This window comes from Lissotriton vulgaris, chromosome 8 (genome assembly GCF_964263255.1).
Source record: "Lissotriton vulgaris chromosome 8, aLisVul1.2, whole genome shotgun sequence".
In the NCBI taxonomy this organism is placed as follows: domain Eukaryota; kingdom Metazoa; phylum Chordata; class Amphibia; order Caudata; family Salamandridae; genus Lissotriton; species Lissotriton vulgaris.
The window spans coordinates 407,293,585-407,308,969 of record NC_141696.1 but is presented as its reverse complement, the minus strand read 5'-3'; the positions used below and the strand labels follow the sequence as shown (position 1 = coordinate 407,308,969).

The following is a 15,385-nucleotide window of genomic DNA, read 5'->3' as shown; positions in this document are numbered from 1 at the left end:
GAAGCCCCATTTTTAATCTAATAAAATTAGCAGCGAGAATAAATCTACTGATGCCAAACACAATTACTTGACTGGTGTCTGTTTTTAAGATTCTACCAGCCTCCTTATAGGAATTCGAACCAATAATGCGACATAGCGGCACTATCCACTTTTTCCTTGACTTCGCATAACTGGAGCAGAAAAATAATATATGTAAGACATCTTCCCTTGCATTGTTAGAGCATAAAGTGCAGAGATCACTGTTTGTCTTCACCCAACTTTTCTCAAGGGCTTTAGTTCTCAATATTCCATATCTGTATTTTATATACAAGGTTTTTGCTAGTGGCGGCTGTACCTCATCCAAAAATGTTTGAAAGTGTGCCACATCTTTAACCATTAAAAAGTTTTCAGTTAAGGGGCCATTGATTTTTATGTATGCAGAATCATAACTTATATAGGACCAGAATGATAATTTGACAATTTTTCTTGAACCCACAATCATAGATTCTGGCTCGCTCCAAAAATGGGCTAGTCCTAGTTTAACTAACCAGGATCTTACATGCTTTAACCAGTAAATTTTGCTGTCACTATCTAGATCCATGACTTCTTTCAACCCGTTTTTATATTTGTTCAGTTCGGGAGTTGTCCACAATCTGACCCACAATAATAATGGTCTCAGCATTGCATGTTGGTCAGTGCGTTTAATATTCAGATCCAAAAATAGCGGTGTCAGCGGGGTGTTAGTGGGCACTTTTAATAATCCCCTAAAAAACTTATTCTCTAGGGTTTCAAAAGTCTTCCTGCATACTGGTCCCCATAATTCTGCTCCATATAGTACCGCTGATTGGACCTTGTACCTAAAGATCTCTAAAGCTGGGGTAACTGCCTTGTTCAAACATTTGTTGTGTCTTTTTAAAATTGGGAGGCAGTTTTGTTTGAACACTATTTTCGTTTTTTCTAGCTGCGGTCTCCATGCTAGTAGTGAATCAATTAATACACCTAAATATGTAAAATTCTGCTCGTGATCTAATTTGTGACCATTTAACATTAGGTTTTTTCTAAAACCTTTGTGCGAGCTCAGTGCCATGTATTTTGTTTTTTTATGTTAATTTCTAACCCTTTAAGATTGCAATATGACTGGAACCTTTCTAATAAATTCTGGAGACCCCGCGGTGTTTGTGAAATAAGGATGGTATCGTCGCAAAAAGGAGGGACGGAACCCGTTCACCCCCCAATCTAGGTGAATCATTGTCACACTTCTCCATATAGGACGGGATGTCGTTAACAAAGAGGGAGAAGAGTGTAGGAGCCAGCACACACCCCTGGCGTACTCCCCTTTTTATAGGGATAGATTGTGAAAGTTCCCCGTTTGGGCCCCACCTAACCTTAGCGTAATTCTCCTTGTGCAGACCCATCACCAAATTTAACAAATCCCCTGGGAGTCCCTGGCATTTCAAGGATTCCCATAGTAGATCTCGGGGGATAAGATCAAATGCTGCTCGTAGGTCAATGAATGCCACATACAAGTGGCCTTTGCGAATGATGACATATTTCCAATACAAGCAGCATAGCCTTAATACCTGGTCTATGGTTCCTGTTTTTTCTCTGAAGCCCGCTTGGTATTTTGTTAAAACTGATTCTTGTTCCAACCATGCATTAATACGGTTTAATATATGCCTGTTAAAATTGTAATCAATTTTTTAAATATATGTCGTTTTGTTGCTTTTATGATTCTAAATGCAATCGAATAAAGCTTGCTTTGACTTGACTGGACTATGCCTGGCATATATTTTTGAGTTATATCTAAAAGACTTATGGGGCGATAGTTGGCTGGATCGCTTCTGTCCCCCTTTTTAAAAATTGTGATAATTTCTGCGCCATTCCATGTATCCGGGATTGGTTCACCAGCCGCAACTGTGTTGCACAGATGATTTAAATATGGTGCCCAAACAGCCAAGTCATGCTTGAAGAGGTCACCTGGGATTTTGTCAAGTCCAGGGGCCTTCCCCTGTTTGACCGAGTTAATAGCTAGCTCTCTCTCCTGTAAGTTAAAAACTACCGGTGGTTGTACATCATCTACAACAGGTAGAGCTCCCTCATCCTGCACTACTCCCCCAGGCCCTTGCGCCGCATAAAGGTTCGTAAAGTGGTTTATCCACGTTGCCTCATCTAGGAAGACCTCTCTGGAGCCTTTCTCCCTTTTATTTCCCTTAGCTACTATTTCCCAGAATAACTTCTGGTCCTTTGTCTTAGCCGCTGACAACATACTGGACCAGATTCTTCGTCCCAGGAAGACTTTGCTTTTGCCAATACTTTGTTATATAATTTCCTTTTTTCTTTTACTTCTAGAGCACCTTTTGTTTAAAGTGCGTCAATCAGTGTGGATTATGCGACACGGCATTCTTTACTAAACCTGGGTTTGCCAGCAGGCAGTGCATTCACTACACCAGTCCCTTTTTTTCGCTTTTTTGTCATAAGTTCTAATAGTTTGTTAAAAAAGACTTTGTGCAGTTTAATAAATTCACCTGATTCGCATTCAACAGGGTTATATGAATCAAATGTATTTGCAAGAGAACAATAAATATTGACCAATAACTCTTCTTTTCCCAAGATGTATGCCCATTTCACAGACCGTTTGTTATTACTAAGAATAATGTTGTCTATCGTGGGTGGTTGTATTTGGCTTTGACCTCCCTCGTTAACTTCTGACCCCTTTAGTAAACTCTGTAAAAAGCTAGTTTCAAGGGGGCGGTGATCGCTATCAAATCTTTCCTTAACCTTCAGGTCTTTTGTATATGGCCATAGATCCGATGAGACAATGACATAATCTATTTTACTTCCACATGTACGCCTCTTGAAGGTGGGTGCTTTCGGGCTATCAGATGGCAGGCGCCCATTACATGCCCTCAGTCCTTGACTTGTGAGTAACCTTGTAATCTGAAGAGCTAGGGTGGTTCTTGCAGCCGCCCCATTACTAACTAAAGAAGGTATTCCATTAGCAGCATCTTCTTCTTCATACAATTTATACATGCCTATAATAGGTTCGAAATTACAGTTCATGTCCCCACATATAATTACACTTGCTTCTGGACCCAAAGTGTCCATAAGAATCTCTAATTTATCAATGCATGGTGACTCCTTATAGGATGGACATGGTCTATTGTAGACATTAATAAGATAAATCACCCTTTTATCATCAGTGGTAATTTCCAGGCCAAGTAAATCAAGAGAGTCAATATTTAAACTTTTTATGCCAATATTAATAGATACACTGACCCATATTAATAAACCACCTGAGGTGCGTCCTCTGGTTGATGGAACCGCGTCTATCTGATATGTTTTATATCCAACTCTGTGTATTTGATTTGTAGCCCAAGTTTCCTGCAAAACGCAGATATCTAAGGTATTCATATAATTGTTCCATTCAGGGTCACTTGTTTTTGTACTAACTCCTGCTACATTCCATGAGACTACTTTAACTAAAATCAACCCTTCGTTTGTGCCACTACTACTCGATGGTGGAGGTGTAGTTGGGCTTCTAGTTGCCCCTATTCGAGAACACTTATACCTACCCACTACTGGTAGGTCTGTACAGGCTATGCCTGTCTTTAAGGCTATGATCTCATCTACTGTACCTTCACTTGGGGGCTGATCTGTGGTGACAGTGATCCACATTTGATCAACTGCCTGATTTGTACTAGAACGTACTACTCCATTAGTGTCCCTGATTCCTACCACTTTTAAATTGGGTACTCTATGATATTCGAAATACCTGTTCTACAGTCTCTTGACGTGGTGACAGTAAGGGAAGAGGGGGAAGGGTGTCTTGCAGTCAATCAACTGCATCTAAGCAATTGAAGCGATTGTTGGTGGAAATATATTCTAAATGTAGAGGCGGCATTAACCAGCTTCCACCTCGTGGCCCCCTCCCATTTCGCTGCACCATTGTCCAACCATCTGCCCTAGATGAGAAATGGCCTGGTGGGTAGAAATAGGTCAGTTGAAATGGACGAATAGTGGTGCCTAAACTACGGTACCTCCAGTTGCAGATATGTTTCACTACTCTAGGATTGTCAAAATTGATTAATATACAATCCCCGTTTATATTTTTTGCCAAATGCCCGACCCAAGGTACTCGCCTGATGGTAAGGATTCTACCCATCATATGCGGGGGTAGTGGTCTATTTACATCCAACCATTGAACAACCCTGTTCCATAGGGTTGCAGAGGTTTCTACCTCATGTTTGCCCAATTCCGGCACTCCAGCCAGAATAACCACAAATGGGCAAACCTCTGGGGGGAGATTAATGGTCTTTGTAGTGCTTTCTGCGCTATAATTTTTGCCATTACTATCCTGTGGTACACTATTTTTATTTGGCTTGCTTATTTTAGGTTCCATTACATCCTTGTCTTTGGCTGCCTCAAGAACCCCCTCAGTAATTTTTGGTACTGGTGGGACCTTTGGTGCCGCTGATACCTCTGCAGTTTTAGTGACCCTGGCCTTCGGTAGTGTGTGAGGTGCAGTGGGGTTGACATTTTTAGGGAGGATTCAGCGATTCCCTTGATGTCCCTCTCAATCCGTTTTAGATAGGTCTCTAACTTGCTCAAACTCTCCTCAAGTGGACGTAATAAGAGTTTTAGTGTGTCAAAAATAATGTTTGACTCAATATTCACAATCCCTTCCATAACCCCTTTAGTTAAGTGGCCCCCTGTCGGTTGTATTGTGTCCCCATGGTCTAATGCATCATGCTCCATGTTTGTACTATCACTGATAACAGGTATTTCCATGATGCCAGGGCTTGTTGTGATATTTTTAGAACCCTTTTTTTTTCCTTCCACCATGATTAATCGGTGGCCCCGATTTCACCTTGGGAATAGTCCCTGTATTAGCTCCTTTCTGTTGTCTTGTATTATGCACCCTGACAACATTGGGGACAGTGGGCAGTTTGTTTGGTGAAAGAAGGAGTGATTCTGAAACAGTAGAGGAGCTCCCATCTGTAACATGTAGTGCATCACTATTAATTTCCTGCAATGGGATTATTTCTAAGATTGGTGAAACATCAACTCCCCCATTAGGTACAACTCTGCCCAAAGAAGCAGGAGTTTGAGCATTGGCTATTTGGCCTAATGAAGATCGTCTTGCAATGGCCAATTCCTGGGAAACCCGTCTCTCCATGATGACAATACTTTCATCAACAACAGGGTTCATCCTTTTAATGAATTGGTCCATTGCTCCAGTGAATGCAACAGTGTCAGTTTTCCCTTTACCTCCTTTGATGGCATTGTTCATAGGCCAGTCAGAAGTGGGAATTAAAATAAGTTAAAAGAAATTAAATCCACAGTACTCACGAAGCAACGTTTTTTGGGATGTTAGTGGGGTGGCCCGGCCCGGCCTCTACCGGGCTTAAACGGGCCCGCCCTTGGCCCAGGCTTTGCTCGGCATCCCGCGAAGCGGGCCTCTGCGCCGGCTTTAAGCACCTCCTGGTGCGGGCGCGTCGTCAGCGGTGCGCGCCGCCGCTGAGCCTGCCGGGAGTTATGGTCCCGGGGCGGCGCCACGAGGAATGGTGCAGCTGACTCTCGGCCGGTGGCGGCGTGGGTTCTGCGTCTCTGTGTGGCCCCCAGTGACTCTTGGCGGTGGCGGCGTCCCAAGAGCTGTTCCAGGTAAGTTACACCCCCCTCCGCCGGCTTTAAGCACCTCCTGGTGCGGGCGCGTCATCAGCGGTGCGCGCCGCCGCTGAGCCTGCCGGGAGTTGTGGTCCCGGGGCGGCGGCACGAGGAATGGTGCAGCTGACTCTCGGCCGGTGGCGGCGTGGGTTCTGCGTCTCTGTGTGGCCCCCAGTGACTCTTGGCGGTGGCGGTGGCCCAAAAGCTGTTCCAGATAAGTTACACTGAATACATTATTTCACTATTTTACCTTCAATGGACAACTCTTTCCACCTACACAAAACCGGTTTGCTGACCACTCCAGCATCTGCCCAAATGTGCAATTTCCCTTTCCTGAAACGGTGAGTTTCTATGAATACTGGCAGATATCCAACTGAGGATGCCTAGTGATTTGTCATTGATTACTGGTGAAGCAAAAAATATATATAGATGGAAAAACAGAGCCATGATTTGTCACAAAATGCTCTATTTGAAACATTTCCTAATGTACAGATTTTACTTTAAAAAGCAAAACTAAGAAACCCACCTTCTCTCCAGTTGCTCAAGAGCAATTTTCATTCTTTCTTCATACCATCTGCACTTTTCGCTTGTGACATACACATGCACCACTGACCCATCTTTCCATCGAGCGTGCACAAATCGGTTGCAGTACTTCGCATTGACAAACTTCCTCCTCTTGTCCTGAAAAGGGAAATAATCATGCTGTTGTAGAGATTCTACTAAGTTTCGTGTAATATTTATAATTTAGGCAGAAATGCATCATTTCAATGAGAGTAGATGCAGCAGGCATTACCATGCAAAATGATTGACAACATTTTAATTGCCTGTGCTTATGGTACATCTGAGTAATTATGGTTCATATACTTTGTCTACTATTTGAACTGACATTCATGACGTTTATTGAAACGTCTGTTTTAATTATTAACTTACAAATGTTTACAAAGAGACACTTTTAAATTTAAATATTCCGCATACTGTCAATCACACTTAGTGCCGAATTACAATGTTGGACGGAAAGCCTCTGGCCGCTGGCCAGAGGTTTTCTGACCGACATTGTAAGTTTAAAGTCCCACCGCTGTATTATGATGACGGCTGTCGGAGTTTAAACCAGCCGGGGAATCTAACGCGGCCGGTCAGAAAGGCCTCATAATCCCTTAAGGACAGTGCTTCCGTCGTTGGGATTAAGATGTCGGTTTCCGACAGTCAATCCATGTCAGCCTTTCCGACATGGATTGGCTGTCAGAAACTGACTTTGGGGGAGTCTTCCCTCCTGGCCCTTTCCATTTGGCCACAGGGGCCCCCCTAAATACCCCTGCACCGTGAGGTGCATGCCACATGGTGCAGGGATGTTTGGAAACATCAATTTTTCTTTGGGAGCTTATGCTGCGGGCTCCCATAGAAAATGGATGTTTCCGACTGCACCGTATGTGGTCGCCTCCAAATTATGCATTCGGTACAGCCAAACTAAGATCGTTGAGTTCCCATTCCGCAACAGTGTCGGGTGGACATGGACATCGAAATCAGGGCCTTAATTAATTTGGCACATAGTTAGCACCACAACCAGCACTAAATATTATGACTACACCTATACTTATTTAAGTGTACATGAAAATATATAACGAGGCATTGGAGCAATATGGCAAAATCCCACCTAGCAATATATCTATGATGCATTGTAGAGAATGATTGAAACTTTATACCACAATTACTTGACTAACTTGACTATGTAGATAGTATTTCAACGTCTTATCAAGCTTCTACATTTTATTTTTTCTACTTGGCAAAGCTTGGGTAGATCCTCTATTACAACCATGTCATAAAGGTCAAACAACCAATCTAATTTTAGCTTGATTTTTCTCTTCCTAAATCTGAATATGCCTTTGATGTTATTAACGATTTTTGAACAAACCATCCTACGCCCTCATGGGAATGTTACATAGTCAAACATTCGTCCATGTACTGAAATTGGTAAAGAGGTTTCAGCTTTGGGCAAAAGGTGGTAGGGTTAAAGCAAATTGTACCAAGGGGCGAATTGTGTACAGTTGTTTGTTCAAAATAGTATGTTATTATAATGTTGTTTTGTAACACACCTGTGTGTGAGTAAGTCAACAAGAAACATCTTGAGGTTGAGTGAGAGTGACACAAGGAAGAAGATAGAAAGCAGAAAACACAGAGAAAAATTATAGTAAATTTATGAACTGTGTTGAAAACTGGCCAATAACAGGTATGAGCGAAGTTAGAGGCAAAGTGTGTGAGCAAATATTCAATTAATATGAGAAGAACAATAGGGGCCTGATTACGTGTCTGTCAGGGGTGCAGCGGTAGCGGTACAGCCACAGCCACACCTGCGGTCCAACTGCCTCATTACAAGTTGGGCGGGCAGACTGCCATTCCACCGTCACAGCCGCCAGGGAACCACTGTTCCCTGGTGGTAGTGGGGCAGTCAGGGCCTCAGTAGTATGCTGGTGGTGCTACTGCGGCATCACAATGCATATTAGAAGTTTCAGGACTGCCAGCGCGTCATGGAGGTCTTTCCTCCATGAAAAGGCTGGTGGTCCTGAAACAAAGGGGGCCCTCAAGGGGCACACTCTTGCCCCTGTACACGGGGGTTCATGCAGGGGGGGGCACAAATTGTGCCCCCACTGTATTTCTGTATCGCTAGCACCTGCACAGGAAGAAATGCACAACATGGTGCATTTCTTCCTGTGAAGGAATGTGCATTGGCAGTCTTGCTGTGGTGCTCATTCATGCTCATAAGGAGCCTTTTAAACAGCACCACTACTGGACTGCCAGCCGTCTGCCTGCCAGACTACAAAAAACGTGTAATCTGGCAGGTAGGTAGCAGCAGGTCTTGGCGTTGCGGGATAGTGGTGGTGGCGTGCCGCCCGCTCCTGCACTGCCAAAAGTCGTAATCAGGCCCTAGGTGTTCAACAATGTTGAGTTTTGAAGAACAAGTCAAAAATCACATAATTTCTAATGCCAAAGATGTTAGGCGATGCCACAGTCGACAAATGTACCAATGACATCCCTGGGGCTTGCAGAAAGTGCTGGACGGGCTTTACTAGATAGCCAAACACTAAGAAGAATAAGTGTAAAACAATCTGATGGACGCTTGAGGTCGACTCACAAACTGATTATGTTTGGGACCTTTAATAATGAAATGAGGGAGAATATGAATAGTGTAAAGTACATAGTACAAGTGTAGCGCCTTTCTGGTTTAAGAAAAGTAGGACCGTTAAAGTACACAACAGCAGCTGCCAGAGCAAAGCTGTAGATGACAATGTTGTTTATGGTTTATAGAGAATACACTTTTTAATCCCCACTAGACAATTGTTGAATAAAGTGTCATTGATTATGTTAATATCTGCTTTGTCTGCAAAAAGAAGTCAAGTGGGGTTTGTGGGACTTAGACCTGTGTAAACCACAGTTTTTGGGAATCAAGTATGAATTGCCAAACAAAATACTGATGATGAGTTATACAATATTTTTGTTCCAATCTCAGTTGAAGTTAAGTCCAAATAGTCTTGAGTTCCTTCACGATGAGGGGCATATCCGTTCAAGCTCCACACGCCACTTTATATGCCTCTCTGCCTTTTCCATAGAAAGTACTTTGAAATGCTGCTTCTACTACAGCGTGATCAGGAATGAATGCCCTTTTGCAGAAATGTCTGAAGAGTTTGGTCTGAAAGGTTAGGTGTACATGGTGCATTGTACATGATGGTGCTACCAGCAACATGCTCCCTTATGGCACTTACTGCATCTGTCTGCAGCGATTCGTCGTCCGGCCTTGTCTGGATGTCCACAACACCATCACTGTGTCGAAAGGCACAGTCAGCAAGAGCATCGTAAATAGTCAGTTTCTGGACCTTCAGGCTGTACTTCTGAAGCCATTCCCTTGAGCTCACATAATCATCTGACTTGGCCTGACCCAAGGGATTCTCCTTCTTGACTGTGAAACATAAAAGACAATTCTAAAACCAAGACTCAGTCATAACTGTTTAAAAAAGATGCTCATATACTCGCGCTAAACCATCTTCGGTTAATGCACAATTAATATCAATATTATTGTATACACCAGTACTCATTTACTGTGACAGTTCTTGAAGTATAATAATAATAATAATAATAATAATAATAATAATAATAATAATAATAATAATAATGACCAGTTATTCTAATAATAATACTTCAAGATTCCTAAATTGCACACCACAAACAAAGCACTAAGAATAGGACTGGATGTGTTTAGCAGTTGTGGATTTAGTGATGATATCCATGGTGGGAAACTGGTCTTACAGGTAATGGTTCCTTTCATGTCTGTGTGTTCTCTGTGTGACAGTTATTGGGTCAAGGAAGCTAGGGAGCTAAGACATTGTTGCTTGCAGTGGAATTTAGCTAGTAGTCTAAGTGAAAACACACAAAACCTGACAGTTACTCTTTTCCCGCTTGCCCAATTTATGCGGTACACTATGGCAGCAATGGATAACTTTTCACCCAGTCGAGATGACCGACATCAGTTTTTTGGATGGGACTCAGCTTCCCTCGAAAACAGACTCTGTTGAATGTTGGCCCGCAGCCATATTGGATTTCTAAACACATGGAATAGGTGATTGCGGACCTCCTCGTCTTACTTATCGACTATGCCACAGTGGCACAGGAGACATACTTATTGCGGCACAAAACCGATGATCGGGCCTTTTGCTTGGTGGCCAAGTCCTGCAAAAACAATATAGACCCTGTTAAAGGTTAGGCCGCCTCCGGAAGACCATGTAAAAAAAATACTTTTTGCCTTTGTTAATATCCTGAGGGGGAGGTTAAATAAGTGAGGCCGAAACGCGAGTTCATAAATAACAAATGGACTCTTTATGTGATAAGGATTTATATTCAGAAACAATATAATGGTTTACCTGAAAGGACATCTACCTCTTCGTGGTAAATCTGACATGCAAATTGGAGTGTCACACCTTCAACAAAAAAACTGTACAAGGACACGCCCTATTTGTGGAAGTTGGAAAACGTAAATATGCCTTTGCCTTGCTGTGTTCATATTTTAATGCTTATGAGCAATGAAACTCTAGTAAATCTCTTTGATAATCATATGTTTTGAAACTAATATATTTAAGGGATGCAAAATGTTAGAATTTTTTGTATAGCAAACACTCATGAATAATTGGTTTTAAGTATTATCAAGGTACCAATAGTCACAAGAGTGTTATTGTGTTAAAATAATGTCTTAACATTTATCCCCGAGGTAGCTTTATACACAGTCGGTTAATATGCAGGTGCTAGAAGGGTTATCCAGGCGATCCCTTATCAATCAATCAATCAGAGGACTTGTATAGCATGCTACTTACCCGTGAGGGTCTCAAGGCACTGGGGGGGGGGGGGGGGGGGGAGGAGGGGGTGGCGCCGTTACTGCTCAAAAAGCCAGGTCGTGAGGCGTTTTCTGAAGGCGAGTAGGTCTTCAGTCTGACGTAGGTGGGTAGGTAGGGCGTTCCAGGTTTTGGCGGCGAGGTGGGAGAAGGATCTGCCCCGGAGGTAGTACGCTGGATGCGGGGGACGGTGGCGAGGGCGAGGCTGGCGGAGCGGAGCTGGCGGGAGGGTGTGTGGAAGCTGAGTCTGCGGTTCAGGTAGGCTGGTCCGGCGTTGTGGAGTGCTTTGTGTGCGTGGGTGAAGAGTTTGAAGGTGATCCTCTTTTCGACGGGGAGCCAGTGGAGGTCTCGCAGGTGGAGGGTGATGTGGCAGCGGCGGAATACATTGACGATCAGTCGGGCGGAGGCGTTTTGGATGCGCTGGAGACGACGCAGATGTTTGGCTGGGATTCCGGTGTAGAGTGAGTTGCTGTAGTCTAGCCTGCTGCTTACGAGGGCCTGTGTTACCGTTCTTCTGGTCTCGATCGGGATCCATTTGTAGATTCTGCGGAGTGTGCAGAGGGTGTTGTAGTAGGAGGAGGATACGGCATTGACCTGTTTGGACATGGAGAGGGTGGAGTCGAGGATGAATCCTAGGTTGCGTGGTCGGTTGGCGTTGGTGCTGTTCCCAAGGTGGTCGGCCACCAGGAGGCATCCCAGGCTGAGGGGGTGGGTCCGAGGATGAGGACCTCCGTCTTGTCCGAGTTCAGTTTCAGACGGCTGCTCCTCATCCAGTCAGCGATGGCCTTCATCCCGTCGTGGATGTTGGATTTGGCGGAGTGCGGGTCCTTGGTGAGGGAGAGGATGAGCTGAGTGTCGTCGGCGTAGGAGATGATGGTAAGGTTGTGGTGTCGGGCCACTTGAGCGAGTGGGGCCATGTAGATGTTTAACAGCATCGGGCTGAGGGAGGAGCCCTGGGGGACGCCGCAGATGATGTCGGTGGCTTTGGATCGGAAGGGCGGGAGGCGGACGCTCTGGGATCTGCCGTAGAGGAAGGATGTGGTCTAATCGAGGGCCATCTCTTGGATTCCGGCTTCCTGGAGGCGGGTCTTTAGTGTGCGATGGCAGACCATGTCGAAGGCGGCCGATAGGTCCAGGAGGATGAGGGCAGATGTTTCCCCGTTGTCTAGTTGGCGCCTGATGTCGTCTGTGGCTGCAATGAGGGCTGTCTCGGTGCTGTGGTTTCGTCTGAATCCGGATAGAGACGGGTTCAGGATGTTGTTTTCTTCCAGGTGACGGGTCAGCTGCAGGTTGACGATTTTCTCGATGACCTTCGCCGGGAACGGGAACAAGGAGATAGGCCGGAAGTTCTTGAGGTCCTTGGGGTCCGCTTGGGTTTCTTGAGGAGGGCGTTGATTTCAGCATGCTTCCAGCTTTCCGGTAATGTCGCATTTTCGAAGGAGACGTTAATGACCCTCCGTAGTTGGGGTGCGATGGTTGCGCCTACCTTGTTAAATATGTGGTGTGGGCACGGGTCTGTCGGTGATCCTGAGTGGATGGAGTTCATGACCTTGCGCGTCTCGTCGTCAGAGACGTTGGACCAGGAAGTCAGATGGTTGGTGCTGATGGTGCAAGCGGGAGGGGTGGGGTCAGGTCGGTCGCGGTGTTGAAGCTGTCATGGATGCCAGCGATCTTGCGATGAAAGAAGTTGGCGAGGGAATCGCACAGTTCCTGTGAGGGAGGGATATCGTTGGCATTGGCGCTGGGGTTGGAGAGTTCTTTCACGATGTGGAAGAGCTCTTTGCTGTTGTGTGCGTTGTTGTCTAGGCAGTCTGTGAAGGAGGATCTCTTGGCTTGTCTGATGAGGTGGTAGTGTCTGCGGGTGGTGTCCTTGTGGGCTGCCTGGGTGTCCGGTGTGCGGGCGTGGAGCCAGATCTTCTCCAGTTTCCGGCATGTGCGCTTGGAGGTCAGAAGCTTGTTGGTGAACCAGGAGGCTCTCTTGCTGGCCTTGTTGTTGGGGGGTTTCTTCAGAGGGGCGAGGGTGTTGGCACAGTCGTCTGAGGTTGTGGGCTGCGATGTCAGGGTTGTTGAGCTCAGTGGGAGGGTTCATGGCGAGGGTGGAGGTCAGCTGGTCTTCGGTTATTTTGCTCCAGTATCGGCGAGGTAGCTGTTGGGTGCGGTGGTGCGTGGTGGGTTTTCTGAAGGTGAAGTGGATGCAGCGGTGGTCTGTCCAGTGGGGTTCAGTCGTGTGGTTGAAGGCAACGTGGGTGCTAGTCGAGAAGACGGCGTCCAGTTTGTGGCCGGCGGCATGGGTGGGTGTGGTCACGAGTTGTCTGAGGCCGAGGTTGGTGAGGTTGTCGATCAGCGTGGCGGAGTTGATGCCGTTGTTGTTCTCGAGGTGGAAGTTCAGATCTCCGAAGGGGATGTAGTCCGTGGAGGCGAGGGCGTGGGTGCTGGCGAGGTCGCGATGGAGTCGCTGAACTGGGCTCGGGGTCCGGGGGGTCTGTATACAAGCGTTCCTCTGAGGGTGGTGTTGGGGTTGGTGTGGATCTGGAAGTGCATGTGTTCGGCGGTGTGGAAGGTGTCGTCTGCGTGGGTGGTGACCTCGATGGTGGACTTGTGGACGATGGCTAGTCCTCCTCCAGTGCCTTTGGCGCGGTCCCTGCGGGTGATCTTGTAGCCGTCTGGGATGCAACGCCGATGTCTGGGGCCACCCCGTCTCAGTCAGGAAGGCTACATCCGGGGTGGTGTTCGAGTAGGTCCCACAGTTCGATGGCGTGTTTCCGTGTGGAGCGGGGGTTGAGGAGTATGCAGCGGCGGTGGTTGGGTCTAGTCCTCGATGCTTTGGTCGTTTTGTTGCAGGTGAAGCTGCAGTTCCGACAGGAGAAGGGTCCATGGGTGCTTTTCGGGGCTGCCTGGACGCAGCGTTGGTCTCGGTCGGTGTTGAGAGCGTGGAGGGATTCGGCGTAGTAGCTGAGTCTAGGACTGGCGCGGTGGGGTGCGCGGGGTCCAGGGTTTCGAGCGCTGGGCGCGGTCCAGGCGCGGACGGGCGCAGACGGGCTTGCCAGCGGCGCACGCCCACCCATCGGCAGTTCAGCGACCTGCATTATGAAGGGTGGAGGGAGGGAGGAGGAGCTGGGAGGCGGGTGGCGAATGGGAGAGGAAGGGGGCGGAGCCGCAGGGGACGCAGCGGCGGGAAGGAATGCAGGAGGAATGCGCGGGCGGGCGAGATGGGCACTAGGAGACAAGCAGGCAGAGATTAGAAACAGGCAACAAGGTTAAAGGCAGAGAGAAACTATTTTAAAGTGCAGCAAGAAAGAGGAAATAAAGGAGAGAGAGAGAGACAAACAGAGAAAGAGGTCAGACGTGATACTTACCGCCCACCACTGGGCCACCAGGAATGAGGCGCAGGCGGGAGCATGCGGGTAGAGGAGGGCCTCGAACTTCCAGCGACGGCAACAGCGGCGTGGGCAGCAGCAGAGCACCAGCAGGGAACGCTGGAGCGCTGGGGGAGCAGACCTGGCCTTATACTTCATAGGTGCTATCATTTCCCACGCATTAATGGCACAAGTCAGTGGGGACTTTCACCTTTCCTACCGGCTATCTGCTATTCCATTTCGCCCTAGGACACAGCCAGTAGAAGCATGTGTCAAAGTTAATAAAACACTACACTATCCATTTCAGTCCTTTTCATGAAACAAGCAAACATACATGCTGTATCAAGCTGCACCAACAAGTTAACCACTTTATATAATAAGGTACTACTCTGCAGAAATTTCACGTACTGATGCTGTGCAAAAGCCTTTTGCATAAAATGCTAAATGGGTCAAAGGGAGACTCAATGCTCACAAAGATTTAATGACCGCACCATTCCCAAGGACAGATAGGACATCTGTACAAGGTAAAGCGCAGGAACAGGATAGAGAAGGCATGCAATCTAAATGTGAACAGACAGGGAAATAACCAATAATAGACAAATACACCGGGTTACCACTAGGGATGTACACAGGTAAGACTCAGAACTGCCCAGAACAACAATGAAGGTCACTGTCTCTTTGCAGATTATTCTTAGGACAACATATAACACAAGATAAAGGATGGGGCTGGAATTGCCTCCTGGAAACCTGTAGAAACGAATACCCTTACAAACTGTTGAGGACAAAATATCACACTTAACAGCTGCAAAAGGAGAACGCAGAGCAAGCACTAGGACCTAAAAGCTGTAGCAAATAGTCAGGAGCTCGGCATTCAAGGACAAAATGGAGAACAAACGGGCTAGTCAAGCACAAGCATTCAGGAACTGCAACTAGAGACTGGAACTTCAAGAAAACTGGAGACTGCGAAGAAAAACACTAAATAAAGGAATATAACAAGGGGCAAAATCTGGGAAA

At 46.4% G+C, this 15,385-nt stretch overlaps 1 protein-coding gene across 1 annotated transcript in view; it reads right to left on the bottom strand.

Moving 5' to 3' along the window:
- VWA3B (von Willebrand factor A domain containing 3B) overlaps nt 1-15,385 on the bottom strand; it is a 981,637-nt gene that overhangs the window by 734,496 nt on the left and 231,756 nt on the right. Inside the window, exons 9-10 of the mRNA XM_086934174.1 lie at nt 9,399-9,592; nt 6,170-6,324 (exon numbers count right to left, since the gene is read on the bottom strand). Of these exons, the coding sequence (XP_086790300.1) occupies nt 6,170-6,324; nt 9,399-9,592 (349 nt within the window). The remainder of the gene's footprint in view (nt 1-6,169; nt 6,325-9,398; nt 9,593-15,385) is intronic.